This window comes from Rhinolophus sinicus, chromosome 8, assembly GCF_057876585.1.
Source record: "Rhinolophus sinicus isolate RSI-liver-muscle chromosome 8, RSI-T2T, whole genome shotgun sequence".
NCBI lineage: Eukaryota > Metazoa > Chordata > Mammalia > Chiroptera > Rhinolophidae > Rhinolophus > Rhinolophus sinicus.
In genome coordinates this window covers 38,456,638-38,476,503 of record NC_142508.1, presented here as the reverse complement: position 1 = coordinate 38,476,503, position 19,866 = coordinate 38,456,638, and the positions used below count along the sequence as shown (strand labels likewise).

Below are 19,866 nucleotides of genomic sequence, written 5' to 3'. Positions count from 1 at the left end.
AATTCAGTACATACGTGAAAAATCTGGACGGTAATTGAGAGCACGGATACCTGAATGATACTACCTGCATTCAGATCCAGGCTCCACTTCGTTCCCAGCTGTGTGGCTAAAAGCAAGTTTCTTAACTGCTCTGTGCCTTAGTTTCCTCATCTGTTAAATGGGTATAAAAGTATACCTTCCTCATAGGAGATCATGAGGACTAAATGAGTGAAGACAGACCTGTAGTCTCATATCTGAAACTCTTTGGACCAGACGTATTTGAAAACCTGTGCTTTGGCACTGCCATGAGGTGCACAGATAGTACATTACATAGCTCTCCTGGTGGGGTCTGAGCATCATCATCAAATGTTATTATTTCTGCCGCAGAACACACGGACTTCCCCGGTAAGATAAGTAAAATCTAAAATTGGCCACACATTGGTTCAGGTAATATTTTGTCCCCCAGTGAGTTCAATTCAGGTTGGGGTTTGCCACTAATCTTAGGAAAATGGCTGATAAGGAATTGTGACCCAGGGTAGTAATCCCTGGGACCAGTGCCCGGTACATGGCAGGAACCACAGTAGCATCAGCTTTGATTCATTCCTTTCTACGGCTTTTCAGTTGTTTAGGATGATGAAAAGCCAGGAGAGGGAGCTCTTGAGACTCCAGGACAGAGGGTGGCAGGTCTGGCTTCCTGATTTGCAGAGCCCAGTACAAAATGAAAACGTGGGAGCCTTGTTCAAACGTATGGGGAATTTCTAGACAAGGGGATCAGAGCATTAAATCAAACACAGGGCTCTTTTGAGTACAGGGCCTATGTGAGTGCACGGGCCACACACCGTGGAGGTGGCCCTGGGTGGTGGTACCTGTGTCCTGAGCGGGTTTCTCCTCCCCAGTAGCCCAGGTTCCAGTACCCGCTCAACTCTGGCTGGGCCAGAGAACTGGCAAGAGGCTGAGTCCTCCTCCGTGTAGGATCTCAGGCAGGACCTGAACTGGGCAGGCAGTGTGATAAGGATTGGGACAGAGTTGTCACCAGACCAATGAGAAGAGAGACCCAGGGGCATATTTAACTCACTTTTTGGAAACTAAAGCAGCGAACAAGGCATTTGTTGTACAGATGCTCCTCGACTTATGATGGGGGTTCCGTCCTGATAAAGTTCAAAATATCGTAACTCAAGAATGCATTTAATACCCCTAACCTACGGAACAGCCTCGCTGAGCCCCAACGACCTGAAACTGCTCAGAACACTCACATTTGCCTATAACTGGGCAGTCATCTCACTGCCGCTGCCCAGCGTCTTGAGAGAGTGTCCGTACCGCATACCACTAGCCCGGGAAATGATCAAAACTCACAATTGAAGTACAGTTTCTACTGAATGTGTTGCTTTCACACCATCATAGAGTCTATACACAATATATACACACCCATACAATCCAATGTACACAGTCCATTTGTATGCACACGATTTCACACACACTATATATACATAAACATACACACCACGTATACGCATTCAGTGCACATACCGTGTGTACACACACAGTGTAAATATGCAGTATGAACCCCATGTAAACATACCCACATAACACACTCTCTAAAGACAAAGCCCCATACAGGTAAAGATGTCTCCGAGTATTCACTCATTTACGCGCACACACAATGATGTCTGCACACACAGCTGCACGGCCTCGGCCGTGCTCCACCCCAGGGCCTCCATCCTCGCGCTAACGCCCCCTGCCCTCCCTCCCCTGACAGCCATGTTCAGCAATCGGGGGCCTCTGTTCTTCCCCATGGCCCGCTTCGTCCTCTTCGTCTTCACGGCTTCCACCATATTTCACCTTCAGCAGCGGATAGCAAACATTCAGCGTATGTGGGAGGTCCAGACACTGGAATTAGAGATGGCGGAGAACGCCACAGGTTACCTGTCCAGGGGCATGTGGACGATCAACGCAGTAGGCCGCCTGGGGAACCAGATGGGCCAGTACGCCACCCTGTACGCGCTGGCCAAGGTTAACGGGCGGCCGGCCTTCATCCCGGCCCAGATGCACCGCATGCTGGCCCCCATCTTCAGAATCACCCTGCCCGTCCTGCACCGCACCACAGCCCGAAGGATCGCGTGGCAAAATTACCGCCTGAACGACTGGATGGAGGAGAAGTACCGCCACATCTCGGGGAAGTACGTGCGCTTCACCGGCTACCCCTGCTCCTGGACCTTCTACCACCACCTCCGCGACGAGATCCTCCAGGAGTTCACCCCACACAACCACGTGCGGGAGAAGGCCCAGAATTTTCTGCGGGGTCTGCAGGTGAATGGTCGTCGGCCAGGCACCTTCGTGGGGGTCCATGTGCGCCGAGGGGACTATGTCCACATCATGCCCAAAATGTGGCGCGGTGTGGTGGCCGACCGGCAATACCTAGAGCAGGCCTTGGACTGGTTCCGGGCTCGCTACAGCTCCCCCATCTTTGTTGTCTCCAGCAACGGTATGGCCTGGTGTTGGGAGAACATAGACACCTCCCGTGGTGATGTGGTGTTTGCTGGCAATGGCATTGAGAGCTCACCTGCCAAGGACTTTGCGTTGCTCATGCAGTGTAACCACACCGTCATGACCATTGGGACGTTTGGAATCTGGGCTGCCTACCTTGCGGGTGGAGAGACCATCTACCTGGCCAATTATACCCTCCCAGACTCTCCCTTCCTCAAAGTCTTTAAGCCAGAGGCAACCTTCCTGCCGGAGTGGATTGGAATCAATGCAGACCTGTCCCCACTACTCAAGCACTGACATTAGCCCGCCCCTGGCACCGCCTTCTCTTTTTCTGGCTCCCCTAAGATCTGTCCCAAAGCATAAGGAGCACATTGTTACATGTACTAGGAACCTTCCTTCTCGCATTAGAATGTTTCAGGCTGAAAGTAACGTAAGTCCCAACTAACTTGTCTAATTAACATATTCATGTATCCCTCACAAGACCAGAGGGGGCACATCTCCAGGGTTAGTTAACTCAGCAGCTCAACAATGTCATCACTGATTCCAGTTCCATCCATCTTGTTGAGCTGCCATTATCTCCTCTTAGACTGGCTCCCTCATGGCCCCAAGAGGGCTGCCACATGTCACCACATGCCAGGTGTCACATGCAGACAACCTCTTCTCAAGGCAGCAAAAAGAGGTTCATTTTTATGTTAGGTTCCTTTTGAAAAGTGAGGGAAACCTTCCATAGCCCTCCAGCAACTTCCCAGAAGTGTGTCACATATCCACGTGACCTGTTACAAGGCAAGATGAATGAGACCTGGGATTGCCTTCGCCTCAGATCAATAAATCTTTGCCCCTTGCAGCTGGGGAGTTGATCAGTTTCCTCTGAAGGACATGGCAGCTTGCAGAAAGAAAATTGGGGTGAACTTACCAAAGAAGGAGGAATGGCTATAGAGTGCAAATCAGGGAAGCAGGTTGTTCACTACATAGAGACCAAGGAGGCAAATGAGACTTAAATAGAGCCCATGGTCTACTCTCCAAGCCATGTGTCCTTGGGACCATGGCCACCCAGAGAGCTTTTTTTTCCTAGTTAGTCCACCCAGACAAGGGACCTTTTTTTGTTTTTACAAGAACGCCATATTGGCTAGCAACTGGTGTTCATACAAGACCATATGCCCCACATCAGCAGCCCTGGCTTCCTAAGGCCTCGGATGATAATTGAGAACTCAGAGACGAACATGGCTCAGTGAACTTGAGGAGAGTCCATTCATTCTTCCAGTAAAGGCTTGTGCTGGTGAACCTAACCGAAAGGATCCCTGCTTTCAGTGCTGCTCAGTGGCTTAAACATAGTGGCTTAAAACGACAGAAATTTTTTATTTCCCACAATCCTGTGAGCTGGTTGGGTTGTTCTCTGCTCCATGCAATGTTGGCTGAAGTCTCATGCAGCTGAATTTATATGGAGCTCACTTAGAGCATCTCAATCTCCTCTATGCAGCCTCTCCTGCAGGATAGTTTGGTCTTCTTCACAGCATAGTTTTGAACTTGTTTGCTGGAACACTCACTCTTGGAGCCCTCACTCAGCATCATGTAAGAAATCCAACTACCTGAAGCCACTGTGCTGTGAAGAAGCCCAGCCCCACTGAAGAGCCACATGTAGGCGCTCCAATTAAGTCTTAGCTGAGGCAAACTTCAAGTCATCCCAGCCCAAGCATCAGATATGTGAGTGAAGAAGCCTCCAGATGATTGCACAGTTGTTCAAGTCAACCTATCATTTAGAGCAGGGGAGTCCAAGCTGCGGCCCACGATCCATTTTTAATTGGCCCGCAGCAAATTCCAAAAATATATTTAGTTTACTTAAATAAACCAGGTGAGGCAATCTGTACTTCACCTCGAGCGAGTGGCCCGGCTGTTTGTGTATTTTACCGCATATGGCCGTTGGTAAAAAACATTGAAAAAAGTTTGGACACCCCTGATTTAGAGTGATCCAGTCGAGGATCCTGACAATATGTTGCAGAGACAAGCTATATCTGCATTTCTGATTCAGATTCTATGAGCATAATAATATGATTGCTTTATGCCACTAAGTTTTGGGGTAGTTTATTATGCAGCCATAGATAATGGGAACAAACTGAATAAACTATGCTCTGTATTTGCAGACATTTTCATGACTTTGGCATGAACTAGGCCAACATGAATTTTCCCACCCGACTTGTGATCTCATGGGCAAAGGTCCTGTGGCAAGGGGGAGTCTCATTATACGTGAGAGTGAAACAAGGCCATTGTGGTCGGAGAAGTTAGTTGTGGAGCCAGATGTGGGTGGAGAAGTTAGCAGGGGCAGACCATGAGAGTCCCTGTGGACCATGACAAGGATTTGGGGTTTTAATCTAGGACCAATGGGAAACCATCAAAGGGTTTTAATTAGGGGAGTGACGTGATCTGATCTGTTGTGTGGACACACCCAGCTGCTATGTGGAGAAAGGGCTGTAGGGGCAAAGTGAGGCAGAAGTACCAGTGAGAAGGCTACTGGAACATTCCCAGCAAGTAATGATGGTGGGCCAAGGACGTAATTATGGAAGTAGTGAGAAGTCTTATTTCAAGGGCCCAACAGAGAATCCCAGTGTCTCTCTGCCACAGTTTCACATTCCTGAGTCAACCTGATTGCTTTAATTGGTTGATGTTTGAGTCAAGCATTCACCATGGGCCCATTACCTAAGGCCATGGTGAAGGTTCACCTAAATCAAACATGGCTGCCATGTTTGTAAGGGAGTTAGTTCCAAGGGAAGAATGTAAGGATTGGGAAGATGCTCCAAAAATGGGTACATAGGACGAAAAGGTTTGCCACTCACATTGCAGTGACTGAAGCAAGTCATGTGGTCACACCCATTTTCAAAGAGGGGCATGAAGAGCACCTGTCCACATGCCCCAGAGTATTTACGCACAGCCCGAACGACTACCTCACACGTCTGTACAGTCCCTCTCGGGGGTTCTGTTGGGGCCCCTTTCTTTTGGTATGGAAGGGGGTGCCACAGTACTAATTAGGCTAATAGGTCTCTGCCTCCATAACTTTATTTAAGGAATCCCCTTTCCAAGTTCGTCTTATTTTATACAGATTGAATGGATGGTAGTCACTGGACCAGGTTTTGCTATTTAAATAAATCATATGTTAATTTTATTAGTTTAGCATTCTCTCTCTTTTTTTAAATGTACATTTTAAACTGTATTTGGGGGCACATTTTACATGCTTCTAAATTAAAACAATGTCAAGGCTGGTTGTAGTTTTCAAAGATGGCTGTGGCAACATCTTCCCTTAATTTCAATCCCTCAAATCTTCCCCTGCCCATCTCCAGCCCACTATCCATTTACTTCGACCAAAAGCCGAAGTACTGTTGATTCTTTCCTGCACATTCCATCCACCAGCAAGTTCTGTCAGGTTTACCTGCAAAATATACCCTGAATCTGAACTTGTTTTCCTCCTCTATCGTCTGTCCAAGTCACCACCATCTCTGCCTGGACACCTGCAAAACATTTTATACATAAAAACCGTGTAGTAAACCCCCATATGCCCATTACCCAATTCAACAATTTCAACATTCTCCCACTCTTATTTCATCTATGTCCCTTATCTTCCCTCTTTTTGCTTTGCGAAAATCTCAGACATCAAATCTTTTCAGGCGTTAATCCTTTATTTCTCATGGGTAAGGAATTAATAAAAATATAAGCACATAAACACCTAAGACAATTCATAATAGTATCTTACTATCTTCTAATAGCAATCTGTGTTAAAACTTTTCTGATTGTTTCAAAGATGTCTTGTTACCATTTGAATCAGGACCCAAAGAAATGCCACCCATTACATTTGGTTGACAAGTGTCTTAAATATCTTTTAATCTATAACTGACTCCCTCTTTTTCTTTTATTTAAAAAAAAAGCCATGTATTTGTTGATGAAACCAAATCATTTGTCATATAGAAGTTCGCCCATTTATTTGGCTGGTTGAGTCCTCTTTGTGTCATTTAATATGTTCCTGTGTTTCCCTTTATTTCCTGTGAACCAGAGTTAGAGCTAAAAAGTGTGTGTGTGTGTGTGTGTGTGTGTGTGTGTGTGTGTGATTCTGTATCACAATGATATGAAAGCTATGCTGTAAAAAAATATATTGAAACTATGATTTTCATTGTCAGCCAACAAAGATGGTGGACCAGTGAGGTAATGGGGGAAGTGAAGCAAAGAGACCAGTGAAATGCCCATATTTCAAGATTTACCATAAAGCTAAAGTTATCACGACAAAGTGGTACTGACATAAAAGATAGCCAAAGGAAATTCAAGAGAGTCCAGAAACAGACCACCTATATATATATATATATATGATCACTTGATTTATGACAAAGACTTCAACACAGTTCAATGGGGGGAATGAAGGAGCTTTTCAATAGATAGAAGCAATCCCTTATTCATATGGAAAAAATGAACCTTGGTCCCTATCTCATGCCACACACAAAGATTAATCCAAGATGGGTCACAGACCAAAATGTGAAAGCTAAAAGCATAAAGCTTCCAGAATAAAACATGGGAGAATAGCTTCATGACCTTGAGGTGGGCAAAGATTTCTTAAATAGGACACGAAAAGTCAGTAACCATAAAAAATTTAATATATTGGACTTCATTAAAATTAAGGACTTTTATTCATTAAAAGACTTTTTATGTATCTACATTTCACAAAGTTCGTATCCAGAACATATAAAAATGCTATAAGTCAGTTAGAAAACGACAAACATTTCATTAGGAAACGTGGGCAAAAACCTTGAACAGGTACTTGGTAAACGATGGTTGTCAAATGTCAATTAGCAGCGAGAATGTGTCGATTTTCGGGTTGCTTATTATTCTTTCTCCTCAGTCACTGTCCCACGGTACCGCCAGCTGCTCTGTGGCCTCTGGTCTCATTGCTTCTTTTTCCAGCTCACTCACAGCCTGGGGAAGGGTTTGTTTCTCAGGTCACTTAAGGTTCTGGAGGCTAATTGTATGTGGTGGGGTATTAGGTTAGGAGGTATTTTTCCTGTAATGTTTCCTGCATCTCCTATCATCTGTGGAATTACTCTGACCTCATAGCTGTACAACAAGGCTCAGCTCATTAGTAACTTCTACATCCTCTCACTGTCATCTTACAAGGTGATGGCTCCTCCTCCTCCCCTTCTCCTTCTTCTTCCTAGAGAACCTGTTTGTTAAACATTTACTAGCACACCTCTTGGCATTTCAGCAATATTTTAAAAAATAGGTTTAGGTCTGACAGGTGGGCCCCTTCCCAAGTCTGTTCTCCTCACAGCAGCCCAACATCCTATTAAAATCTAAGGCATATCTCATCACCCCAGACCCCAAAAAGGACACACTGCGTGATCCCATTCATATAGAGCTCCAAATTGGGAAAATTGAACTCTAGTGCTGAGGTGTCCATAGAAACGCAAGGGCGTAAATAGGACAGAAGTCAGGATACTGGTGACATCTGAGAGGAGGGAAGGGGCAGTGACGAGGGCAAAATGCAAGGAACATGAAGCGATATAGTTCCATGGATGTTCACTTTAGGATTATTAGTTAAACACACATGCACGCCTTACATGTTTTTTCTCTAAATATGTTCCATTTCACAATTGTTTAAGGAAAGTAAAAGCTCCCTCTGGGGCTGTGGTGCGGGAGGCTGGGGAATGAGGCCATCATGTGGGTTCAGGGCAGCGCTGTCCTGTGGAACTTTCCGTAATGGTGGAAATGTTCTCCATCTGCACTGTCCAAAATGGTAGCCACAGGCCACCTGTGCCTACTAAGCACGTGACATGTGGCAAGAGTGACTGCAGAATGGAATTTTAAATTCTTATGGAACTTGCTTTACTTTAAATTTAAAGAGACCTGTGTGGCTAGCAGCTGCCATCTTGGGCAGCACAGGGGGCACGTTTTAAAGAATACAGCTACCTGGGAGACCCAACAGCAGTTAGGTCTACACGAATCACTGTACATGTAAAGAAAGGCAAATTAACACACAGGGCAACCACCACCATTTCAACAAGATGCTGTTAATCTGTGTAACTACGAAATCACCAGACCCTCCTTCCCACCAAATACCCAACACAGCCTCCCTCTCCCAGCAAAACCCCTCAACCGAACCCCCCACAAAAACACCCTCTCCCACCAGAATCCCTCTGCTGAAATCCCCTCTCTTAACAGATGCCTTCCCCCTCACTAGAATCACCTCTCCCATGAGATCTCCCCACCAGAAACCCCTCCTCCCATTGAAAATCCTCCTACCAGAACCTCCCCACTGGAACCCTCCTCTTCCACTAAAAGCCCCCCAGATCCTCTCTTCCACACCCACACGTAAAGCTTGTGGGGAGAGGGGTAATGAGGAGTTGCTCCCAGCTGCCTTCGGCCAAGCTAAGCATGATTCCTGGCTCTTTCCTGCAGGCTCAAAAGATACCTGGTGGATAATCTCATATAGAATTTTATGTGGGGTCCAGCAAACACAGCAGTCTCATCTGGCTTCTATTCTGAATCTTGCACCCTCTCTGACCTCAATGCCACTCTGATTCTCCAGATTTTTAAAAATCCATGGCAGATAGAGTAAATAAGCTAACCTGGGCCATGTGCTCCAGATATTTATGATCTTAAACATACATCGTTGTATACTATAAGCCAGCAGGCGCCTGACCTACGAAAGGACAGTATTTTTCACGTAGGATTTGAGCCTGGTTTGTCTGTTTAAAATGGTACCTATTATGGATTGGATTGTGTCCCCCAAAAAGATATGTTGAAATCTTAACCCCCAGTAGCTGTGAATGTGACCTTATTTGGAAAGAGGGTCTTTGAAGATGTACTCAAGTTAAGATATGGTCACTGAGGTTGGGACCTAATGCAATATGACTGTCCTTATGAAAAAGGGAGATTTGGGCGCAGAGACAGGGACACATGCAAGGAGAACGCTGTCCGGAGAGGAAGCAGACATGAGGTGATGCATCTACACATCAAGGAACCCCAATGATTGCCAGCAAACCCCCAGACGCTGGGAGAGAAGCAGGGAACAGATTCTCCATCACCGCCTCAGAAAGAACTGACTCTGCCAGCATCGTGATCTTGGACTTCTGGCCTCTGGGACTGTGAGCCAATCAATGTCTGGTTTAAGTCACTCTGTTTGGGGTACTTTGCTACAGCAGTCCTAGGAAACTAATTTGGTACCTAAGAAAGCGGGGAGGGTGGAGGGCTATTTCTGGTGGTTTTGTGGAGTTTCTTCAGTTAACCAGGATTCAGTAGAATGCTGTCTGTTGCCCTGTATGTTGATTTTCATTTAATTAAATTATGTTCATGGTCATGGGCTGTTCCTTCCAAGTATTGGCGTTCCCTAGGGTTCTATAAGTGGCTCATTGTTCTCCCAGCTTGGTTTCATGATTTCACATACTGTATATAGATGGTGCTCACATTTTTATTTTGGGACCAAAACTTCCCTTTAGACCAAAAAAAAAAAAAAAAAAAAAAAAAAAAAAAAAAAAGTTAAACAATAGAATAACTTAAAAAATTCCAAAAGTAGAGAGTGCTGAGTAGTCAGGCTCTACCAGATGTTAAAAAAATAATGTTAAGCCTCAATAAATAAAACAGTGTGTTCCCAGTGCATGAAAAGTAGATTAAAGGCACTGCCTGGAAAAGCCAGAAATGAACAGAAATCCACTGGGGAATTAAATGTATGTTGAGGGTGGCATTACAAATTTGTAATGAAAAGATGGATTCTTAACAAATAACGTTGAGCTATCTAGAAAAAAAAAGTAAGCTCATGAAAAGGAAAATAAAAGAAATTCAAACTTTAAAAATGTAATCAACAAACGTAAAAAGATCATATATCATTCTTTTGTTTTGCTTTTTGCAAATATGAACTGCTACAAACTTTGACAAGTTCCTTCTCTTTTTTAAACTCCCAGGTAGTAAACATCTTTCCAGTCCCTTTGGTAGCTGCAAAAAGATTCCGTCGTGTTGATCAACTATGTCACATCCACGCTCCAATTGAAGGTTTTTATTTTTAGGTTGTTTGTTGGGTTTTGTTACTATAAATAATGCCAAGGAGAATGTCCTTGTCATTTGTCACTGTTGGCTGTAGTGTGGGAAATTTTTATGTATGCATACTGATAATCGCTTTTTTAGGATATATTAGTGGAAGTGAAATTTCTGGATCAAGGAGTGTGCATTTAAACGCAGTACTTCTGTGTGATGGGAAAATTTTATGTTCTGTCCAACCATGTATAAATGCCCATTCTCCCAGTCTTATGACCATGGGATGGCAGGTGGTGCAGGGAGTCCCCTGGGGGTGCTCAGGATTCCTTAGATGACTTGCTTCCTGTGTCCCCACATTGGTCCAGCCCTCAGTTTTCCCCGCCTTTTTGCTGGGGAGGCCCAGCCCTCTTCTCAGGGGCAGGAGGAGAGACTGAAATGTCTGGAGAAGGGCTGGTGACAGGCCCCCTGAAGAGCCCAGGATCCAAACCCAAACCCTTCCCTCAGACACTGGGTTCCAACTTGAACACTCCACCCACACCTTTCTTTCTTTTTCTTTTTTTCTTTCTCTCTCTCTCTCTCTCTCTCTCTCTCTCTCTCTCTCTCTCTCTCTCTCTCTCTCTCCCCCCCCTTCCTTCTTTCTTTTGTTCGTTTTTGCACCTTCTTTCAAATCACCACCTTGGGGAGAATTTCTCAGCCACCCTACCCCTGACTCTTTCTGGCGCTTCCCACAGGCCCTGCAGGCTCTCAGCCCAAGGCTGCCCTCCTCTGGACACAAGAGAGATGGAGACAGAGAGTCCAAGGACACCAAGTCAGGTAGACATGGGGACAGATTGCTATGGAGATAGATACAAGCATAGAAGTGTCGGAAGGGAAACGGAGACAGACAGAGGAAGCCTGCCACACATCTTCCTGATGTTTCCAGGACTGACTGCACCCCTTTCCCACCAGTTTGCAGCCTGACATGACAAGACCTGATGCCCACCTCTCCAGCCTGGATTCTGCTGCAGCAGCCACCCCCCTTTGCTCCAGGAAACCTGACCTTACAAGGTTCCCCCCATGGCCGCCCCCTTGACACCTTCAGGCCTTTGCATATTCTTCTGCCTCTACAAGGTGCTGGCTTTCAGGTTCCTCTAACCAGCACTTCCTTATCCTTTAAGTCTCAACAAAAATCCTGTTTCTGCCCACCCTGTCCATTCCCTCACAGCTTCTGGTCTTTTCCAGGAGTCATGGCCCTGCAGTGCCATGTACCAAGCCACAAAAATACTTATCACCCTACACTGGGGCTCTCTTTGCAAATGTCTGAGCTTGAGATTGAGGCTTTTGGCTTTTTCAACTCTGAGGACACACACTGCGAACTCAATAATCTGATTTAAAACCCCACTCCAACACCTCCCATCTGCGTGACATTGGGCATATCACTCCCCTTCTCTGATCTTCAGTTATTTCATCTGAAAAGTAAGAATGACAAATCCAACCTGATGGGTTCAGAAGACACCAAAGATTGCCTTTGCTCATGGTAATGAGCATTCGTTCTCTTGCCCTTTTTATCGTGGATCTCTAATGTCCACCAGAGTTTACACATATTGAGGCATTAGTATTGTGGACCAGAAGTTAAGAATGGTGATTAATATTTATCGGCATGTATCATATGCCAGGTCGTTTGTGGACAATCTCAGTGAACACTGTCATACACACTGGGCTGAAGGTACAGAGGAGGAAACTGACAGCAAGACAAGGAGACATCACTGGTTCTAGGTCCTGTCACATGTAACTGATCTGTTGTCCTTTTCCACCTTTAGTGGAAAGTTGGTGGCCAGCCCAGATCCCCTCAGATTCCTTTTACCAGGCCTGGGCTCACCCAGACCCTAGCTACTGTGTGCTTTGTACATTAATCATGCCTTTTTCCCCCTCTGTATTTGTGGTGCTTTGATATCTGGGAACTTGCTGACATTTGAGGGACTGCCCATCCCAGGGCTAGCAAGTTTTAGAGGTAATAAAAAATCCACCTGTGAGCGTACCTTTCATATGCAAACCAACCAATCCATAGCCCAGACTCCCAGCCACTTCTTTTTTGGAGCTTTGATACTCTAGGCCACTAGTCCTCTGCTTGATCACCTCAGGGCCACCTTCCAGACAACGAGGGACAGCCCAGAGCCTGCTGAAATTATTCCAACTAGCCAATCCTAAACCTGCTTACCCTGCCTCACCTGTCCCTTCCCGAGGAAACCACAATAAAGACTTTTGCCCATGGTTCCCTTCTCTCCCTCGGCCTCCTGGCTGACCCTGGAGCTTCCCCATGTGGCCCTGCATTTCTTGGAGTATTCCCTTCTTTTGGGATCTGTGAGAATAACCAACTATCTATTCAATGACAATCATCTGCTGATGTTGAGCTCATTATCCCTGAGTAATTATAAAACCTACATTTTAAAACACTTTGCTGCTCATGAATTACCCTATGACCTTCCCAGGACTACCCTTGGGATCTACTCTTGGGAGTTTGTGTCCGTCCCATGAGTGAATAGAGAGGTGTGGTAGCAAGTCTCCAAATATGGCCCTCAATGACCATGCCCACCAATATTCACACATTTGTGTAGTCCCCTCCCATATTCAGCCTGGGCTGGCCTGACTTGCATTAACCAATGTGGTGGAAGTCACATTGTGCCAGTTCTAAGCTTAGTCTTTAAAAGACTGGCAGCTCCTGCTTCTTCCCCCAGGAACGCTCACTTTGGGGAGCCTTGGGCTTCCCTATAAAGAGTCATTGGAGAGGGAGAGCACTAAGACCACATGGAGAACGAGAGAAGTCCAGATGTCCCCAGCCCAGTGTGGCCCAGCCTACTAGGCATCCCTCCCAAGGCACCAGGCACGTCTGAGTGTGCCATCTTGGATGGTGCAGCACAAGTGGGCCCTAAGATGACTGCAGCCCTCGTTGACATATGATGCTGAAGAATGGTCTTGTTGAGCCAGTCAACCCACGGAATTGTGAGAGATCGCAGATACTTACTATTTTAAGACTTAAATTTTGGGGTGGCTTGCTGTTCAGCGATAAAAACCCAAACAGGGTTCTCCCTTTGCCTCAAAGGCGACGTTCTCTTTGCCTCAAGGTGGGAAAGACTCTGCAACTTAATTTTTCCTCAGGGATCAGGCTGAGGTTGGGACATCACACTCCTACTGGTTTTCTTCCCCTTCACTATCCTGTTTCATCCACTCCTTTTTGGTTTCGCCTGGGAGCATTTCTTTAATAAATCACGAACACATGAATCTTGCCTCAGGCTCTGCTTCCGAGAGAATGTGACCTCAGACACAATGCTTCCGATTTTCTCATCTCCAACCAGAAGCCAAGGGTCTGGCTCCTGATTCTCCCTCCCCATTCTTCCCTGTCCCTCTCCTGCATCCAAAAAGCACAGATCACCTTCCAGACACCCCAGCAACAGGCAGTCATGTCATTGGTGGGATGGGGGAAGAAGACATCCAAGAGGTCTCTGAAGAAAGCAGCAAGCAGCTTGTTTGCCCTTGCCCACCCCCAACCACAAACCCATGGAGGGGATCCTATGGAGGTTAGGCAGGCAAAGGTGAGGCAGTTGGCATGTCAGCAGCAGTTCAGAGGCTAGGTGCAGATGAGAGTTGTGACTGATTCTGTGTGTGTGGTGGGAGGGGACTCTGCTGGTTGTTTCAACACCTCCCTCAGGGAGTCTGTCACTGTGACCTCCCCATCCCCACCAGTTCTCAGTCCCTGGAAACTCCAGAATCCATCACCATGGATCCTCCAGCAGGTCCCACAGCCTGGTGCCACTGGAGTCAGATAAGTCAGCAGAGAAGATGCTGGGGGCTGGGGGACCACAGCCCAGCGGGGCACCCCCACTCAGAGCCTCCAGCCAGTCCAAGGAGTCCGTGGGAGAGGGGGACGGGGAATTCGTAGGGGATGGGAGCGAGGAAGAGAAGACAGATGAGAGGCCTTCAGAGTCTGGGGAGGGGGACAGCACATCGAAAGAGCCGGGGAAATCCAGAGGGATGGGAGGCAGCAGGTCTGCAGGGAAAGAAATGGAATGTAAGCTTAGGAAGCCAGGAATCCAGATCCCAGCACCCTAGGGGTTCCTTGTTTCCAAGAGTCCGGCCCTCTTTGCCCCCAAATCTAGGAGTTTGGCTCTTACCATCAGGCTCCATCTGGTCTTCCAGCATGTCATCAACGCCCCGGTTCGGAAACAACTGCGGATGGGCAGAAGCGGAGTGAACCTGGGACTCTGGCCGGGATTCTGACCGGAGACCACTAGACCACTCCCTCTCACCTGAGCCCTCCGGATCGCTTCCTGCAGCTCCTCTTCCAGAGTCTGGGCCACCGAGCCTGATGCTGAGGAAGGGGTCAGCGCTTGTGCTGGAGTGGGAGGGGACGCCTGAGCCGTTACGAGGGTTTCCGCGGCACGTGGAAGAGGCAATAGGTGAGATGCTGGGCCGGGCTTGGACTAGAATCCAGAAGGTGTTTCTATAAGCCACGCCCACTGGGGGCAACCCCACCCACTCGCAACATGTGGCTCCACCCCCTGGTCCCGTCGCGGCCGTTCGCTCCTCATCCCCCTCCTTCGGCCACGCCCCTCATTCTTTCATTGGCTACTCTTCCCCCCTTTCATCTTAACTACGCACCCCCCATTTCATTGGCTATTGTGTTTTCGACTTCCCGCCCCGCCCCACTTTGTCTTCTCTTCATTGGTCCACCGCCCTCACCGAGCCCTGCCGCCGGGCGGTGCCCAGAGCCTTGGGCCTGAGGCGTGGCCAGGAAGCACCCGCAGGACATTCCTCGCGCTTGGTTTTGGGCCGCTCGCGGGGCGGGGCGCCTCCGCGCATGCGCTCCAGGAGGGTCGACTTGGTTCCTGACACCGGGAGGCCCCGCAGGCGCAGCTGCTGCCGGAGCTCTGAGACCTAGGGTGGGGGTTGGGGAGAGACGATGCTGGGCGGGCTCTGGGCTGCAGGCGGAGGCCGGGGCTGGACAATTGGAAACCGAGAGAGGAGGCACTGGGGACCTGGGCTCCTGGATCTCCAATGGCGCAGAGGCTATGGGGTTAGACTTCTGCGTCCCCACCGAGAGAGGGGGCCAGCCTGGGAAGTTGCTCCCCACACTTACCGTCAGCTCCTCCAGTTTAAGGGTCTGAAGTTCCAACTTGTGTGGAGGAGGCGAGGGGCTGGGGACTCCTGAGAGGGAGGAAGGGAGGGGAGTGGGCTTCATCCTGGCGATAGTTATGAGGGGAAAACAGGTTAGAAGGGGCAGAGAGAGAAAGAAAAGGTATTCTGGGTTCCTCAAAGACAGGGGCTCATAAAGACGCAGGAAAATGCGCGCCCAGAATTCTGGGTCTCAGAGGGAGCAAACCTAGGAGGCTGGTTCCTGTGCATGGGGGAGGAGGGGCTGGCGGCTTAGACTCTTAGGTCGAGGCCAGGACTCCTGGGAACTGAAGGAAGAAGGGCTGGGGACCCGGACTCTTTGAGTCCTGAGGGAGGAGGGGCCAAGGGCTGGATTCCCCTGATCTTGGGCTCTGAGTTTGATGGAAGAGGATTCTGGGGCCGTGAACTTCCTGGAGAACAGAAACAGGTCATACCTAGGAGATGGCTGCTGTGAGTTTGTTTCTTCCCACAGAGGTGGCCCAGGGGGACCCAGGGCCGACTTTTTGGCCTGAAGGTCTGCCCTGGACCCTTGTCTTGGCTCTGGGGGCATGTATTGGTGGTATGTCAAGTTCCCCTTGGGCTTGGACTGCCTCCAATGTGAGGAGATCTTGGGAGACTCCTGAAAAAGCAGGTGTGATGTCTTATACTTCAGCTCGGTTCCCTCTTCCCTGCCCCAGAGCCCCATGCAAAGTATAGGGTCAGCTTGGCACCACCAGAGAGGAGCAAAAAGGGCAGCAGCAAGGAGGACCAAGGCTAGACTCTCACGGGTACTTCCCCTCACTCCATTGGAGACTCACCTTCTTCAGGGACCTCCAAGGGCAGCTTTTTGGCTCTGGGAACAGGACCCCAGGGCTGAAAAGGAAAGGGGCGGGGCCCGAGGGCAAGCCTGGGGCCTGAGCCAGAGCCGGGCCTGCAGCTGAGATCCACGGATCTGGATTTGAGAATGTAGAGATGGCAAAGTACCCCCAAGAGGCCTGCAGGCAGCAAGCCAGGCAGGGAAGAACAAGGCTGTGTGGGAAGGAGGGCCTTGGAGGTCCCAGCCCCCAGTGTGGGAGGACAAGACCACAGAGCAAAATCCAAGTGGTGGGAAGCTGGGTGCCAGGACTTCTGGATCTATGGGTGGAGGTGCTAGAAATCCAGACTCTTCCATTCTTAAGGAAGGCAGGAGTCCTGAACTCAGTCACCAAAGGGTTATGGTGACTGAAGATCACAGATCTCTGGGGTTTTGCTGGGACAGGGGTGGGGCCAGCACTCTGGTTCTTGGGGAGAGAGAGAAGCTGAAAGCCACATCCTGAAATTCCTATGTGTGCCAAGGGTGGAGTCTGGGACGTTTTCTTCTGGGTTCGTGCATTTCCCACTGGAGTGGGGAAAACTGACTAGCGTCCTAGGGATGGGGTGGCGGAGACCTGTACTCCAGGGACCTCTGGAGAGGACAGGATGCAATTACAGTGTCTTCTGGGGCATAGGGACTGAGGCTCAGGAACCAGCAAGGATATCTAGCAGCTGCGCTACAGGGTGTCCCAAGGGAGTAGGGTCACCATCCCCTCCCTTTCAGGGCCCACACTTACTCGGGTCCTGATACCGTCTGTGGATCCGAAGCTGGAGAACTGTGGAAGGAGGAAGGGGGTGGGAGGAGAAAGGCGGGAAGGGAGTGTCCAGGAGCCTGGCCTGGCAGGCGGTGCAAGCTGCAGTTGTTGGCGGGACACGTGTGCCCAGCCCCCTTACACACACCCTGTGCAGGCGGGTGGGCGGGCAGCCTGCTCCCTTTCCTGGGCCTCCCGCCTGCTCCCTGCCAGCGGAGCGTCACTGAGGGCCAGAGCCATTCTGGGGCTAAGTGCCAGCCAGTGTGCAGGCAGGAGGTATCCCTGCCCCCAGCTCCACCTGCCCCCTTCACTAGCATGTGCCCACCCTACTCTTGGCACACTTGCCATCTTGACAGCCTGGCCCATTTGTACCTCGCCTGGCTTTTATCCACACACTCCACTTTGCACATGCTTGCTCTCTTCTGCGCTGCCTCTGGACCCACAGTCACCCCCTTTGCACACTCACCTTTAAACATACATTTAAAAGGCTCTAGTTTTGCACACAAGCCACATTTGTGCACTTATACCCTTTGATACTCTTCACCCTTGGCTCACTCTGTCTTGGCACCCACTGAACTACATTAACACACTTATTTGCACATTCAGTATTTGGCCCCCAGTTTTAGAGCAAGGATCTCCCTTTGCACATTTCTGCTTTTTGTATGTGTGCACTTTTGAATACTCCTTGCTCTTTGGTTGCTGTTGTCTTTACACCCACCCAACTATGTAAGCACACTCATTTACACAGTCAAGTACCCTTTGGAGTTGACCTCCAGTTCCACACACTTTCTGACTTTCCACATGCACTGCGACCTAAAATACAACCATTGACACTCTCAGGGCCTGATAGCTCATTGTTCCCTAACCCACACTCCAACACTGGTGGCTCCGAAGTCCCCATTCTCTCCACTCCCCCACTTTGCACATGTGTCAGTTTAAGCACCTGACCCTCTGCACACCCACCTCTAGCTGCCCACTCCCCACTGTTCACACAAGCATTGTACTAGCCATTTGCACACACATTGATCCACCACAACTCGACTCCTTTGCTGGGGCTTCCTTTCTGCCTACGTGCTCTGTTGCACAGAAAACACATGAGTGGTGGGTCCCACTGCCCGCCCCCCCTCCCACCTCACCCTGCTGAGCACACTCCCAGGGGACCACTTCCATATATGCACAGACAGAAGCCTCTCACCAGATCGGAACTTGGAGCGGATGATTTGGGAGCGCTGGGAGGAAGCCGCCAGGGTCATTGCCAAGGCTGGGTTGGGGACCTGGACTGGGGGGAGGACAGGACCCCCACCGGAGTCAGGGTCAGCATGGAGGTCAGGAGGCTGCCTCTGCAAGTGAACGCAGCAGGGAAATGGGCCTGAAGGACTTAGGGACAAGAGAAGCCTGGGGATGTAACTTCTGGATCCTGTAAGAGGAGGGGGCGGGGGGGGGTCCCAATTCCTGGAGCCTCCTAGAGGAAGGACTTGGGATCCAGGACTCCTGGGTCCTAAAAAGGAGGGCACTGAGGGCCTGGACCCCTGGGCCTATGAAAGTGGATGGAGCAGGAGAAGGGGGTGAAAGGCTGGAACTCAATACTCTGAAGGGACTAGAATTCAACATCCTGAATCAAGAGGACAGAAGGGTCTGATAGGTCCCTGGGAAAAGCAAGGGTCTACCATCTGCATTTGAGAAGGGAGTGGAAGGGTGTCAGCCACGTGGTATGTGGGGAAGGGACTGGGACCAGAGAAGGGACAGAAAAATTAAAGTGGGTCTCCTCCTCTCCACCCCAGGGGCTTCTCACCAGGTGGGCTTCGCGTAGCTGTGCCCTGGAGCAGGTAGAGTCCCGCGGTCTAGGCTGGAGGCCGTAAGCTCCGCCCCACCAGCCTGAGACCCCCCCCCTTTTGGGGGCGTGCCGGGAACCTGTAGCGGGGCGGGGAAGACAGGAGCCCCGCCAGGGACCTCGAAGAGGGGCGGGAGCACGGGCTGGGAGGGACTGGGGTGGGGCGGACCTTGGGGGTTCCCTGGCTCGCTCCTTCTCAGCGATCTGGGGCTGCGGGGTCGGGTGGGGCAGCGGCGGGCGGACTGACAGAAGCAGGTGCTGGGAGAGTGGCGCCGGGTGAGCAGCAGGGGCAGGTGGTCGCGTCCCGACCCTGCAGGCAGGTGACACCTGTCGCTTGTTTTTTCCCTGACGCAGCAGCAGGAGTCAGATTCAGGGGAATGAAAAGTTCACACTGGAGCCCTGGACTCGTGTCTGAGGGAGGAGGGGGCTAGGGACCAGGATTCCAGGATTTGAAGGAAAGGGGGCGGGGCCTGGACTTCTGGGTCTGAAGGAGTGGGCTGGGGGCCCAGACTTCTGGATGCTGGGAATAGAGACAAGAGGTGTTGGGACTCGGGCAGTGTGCCCGACAGGCAGGAAAGTCCAGAAAGGGGCTGGGAACCCAGACTTCTGGGTCTGAGGGAGGAGGGAACTGGAGTATGGACTTTTGGGATTAAAACGAGAGGATGGCTGGTTCCCACTGGTAGGATTGAGTGCCTGATATTTGGCAGAGCAAGCTTAGAGCTCTGAGATTCGTGGGACGCTCCAGTGCTCCTGGGTTGGATTATGCGCAAGAGGGCAAGCTGAGGCCGTGGCTATAAATACCTCCTTGGACTCGGCAGGAGCCCAACGTTCCAGACAAGGGCC

General features: G+C 49.7%; 2 protein-coding genes across 16 annotated transcripts in view; one reads left to right on the top strand and one right to left on the bottom strand.

Annotated features, from left to right (window-relative positions):
- The window catches only part of FUT2 (fucosyltransferase 2 (H blood group)), a 36,247-nt gene extending 24,707 nt beyond the window's left edge, over positions 1-11,540 (top strand). For 5 of the 9 annotated variants that reach the window (XM_019741505.3, XM_019741506.3, XM_074316156.2 and 2 more), the window contains one exon: positions 1,736-5,617. In XM_019741505.3, the coding sequence (XP_019597064.2) occupies positions 1,738-2,760 (1,023 nt within the window). In that variant the 5' untranslated portion in view covers positions 1,736-1,737 and the 3' untranslated portion in view covers positions 2,761-5,617. Of the gene's footprint in view, positions 1-1,735; positions 5,618-8,889; positions 10,310-10,391; positions 10,560-11,192; positions 11,287-11,409 lie in introns of those variants that run through there. The other 4 variants (XR_012490551.1, XR_012490550.1, XR_012490552.1 and 1 more) reach the window with 4 other exon arrangements.
- MAMSTR (MEF2 activating motif and SAP domain containing transcriptional regulator) lies at positions 5,679-19,788 on the bottom strand. Of its 7 annotated transcripts, none has more exons than XM_088800052.1 (10): positions 18,985-19,788; positions 18,388-18,532; positions 17,178-17,216; positions 16,407-16,540; positions 16,044-16,228; positions 15,575-15,677; positions 15,178-15,372; positions 14,745-14,918; positions 14,610-14,664; positions 5,679-5,960 (listed from the first exon to the last, which is right to left on the bottom strand). In XM_088800052.1, exons 2-10 carry the CDS (start codon positions 18,443-18,445, stop codon positions 5,878-5,880), a joined length of 1,026 nt encoding a protein of 341 aa, XP_088656178.1. In that variant the 5' UTR covers positions 18,446-18,532; positions 18,985-19,788; the 3' UTR covers positions 5,679-5,877. The 7 variants fall into 7 exon arrangements, with proteins under 7 accessions (XP_088656178.1, XP_088656181.1, XP_074172252.1 ...); XM_088800055.1 differs by lacking the exon at positions 5,679-5,960 and adding an exon at positions 13,940-14,485 and having other exon boundaries at positions 16,407-16,582; positions 18,388-18,471; positions 18,985-19,193; XM_074316151.2 differs by lacking the exon at positions 5,679-5,960 and adding an exon at positions 13,940-14,485 and having other exon boundaries at positions 18,985-19,180.
- Between the last annotated feature and the right edge of the window lie 78 nt (positions 19,789-19,866).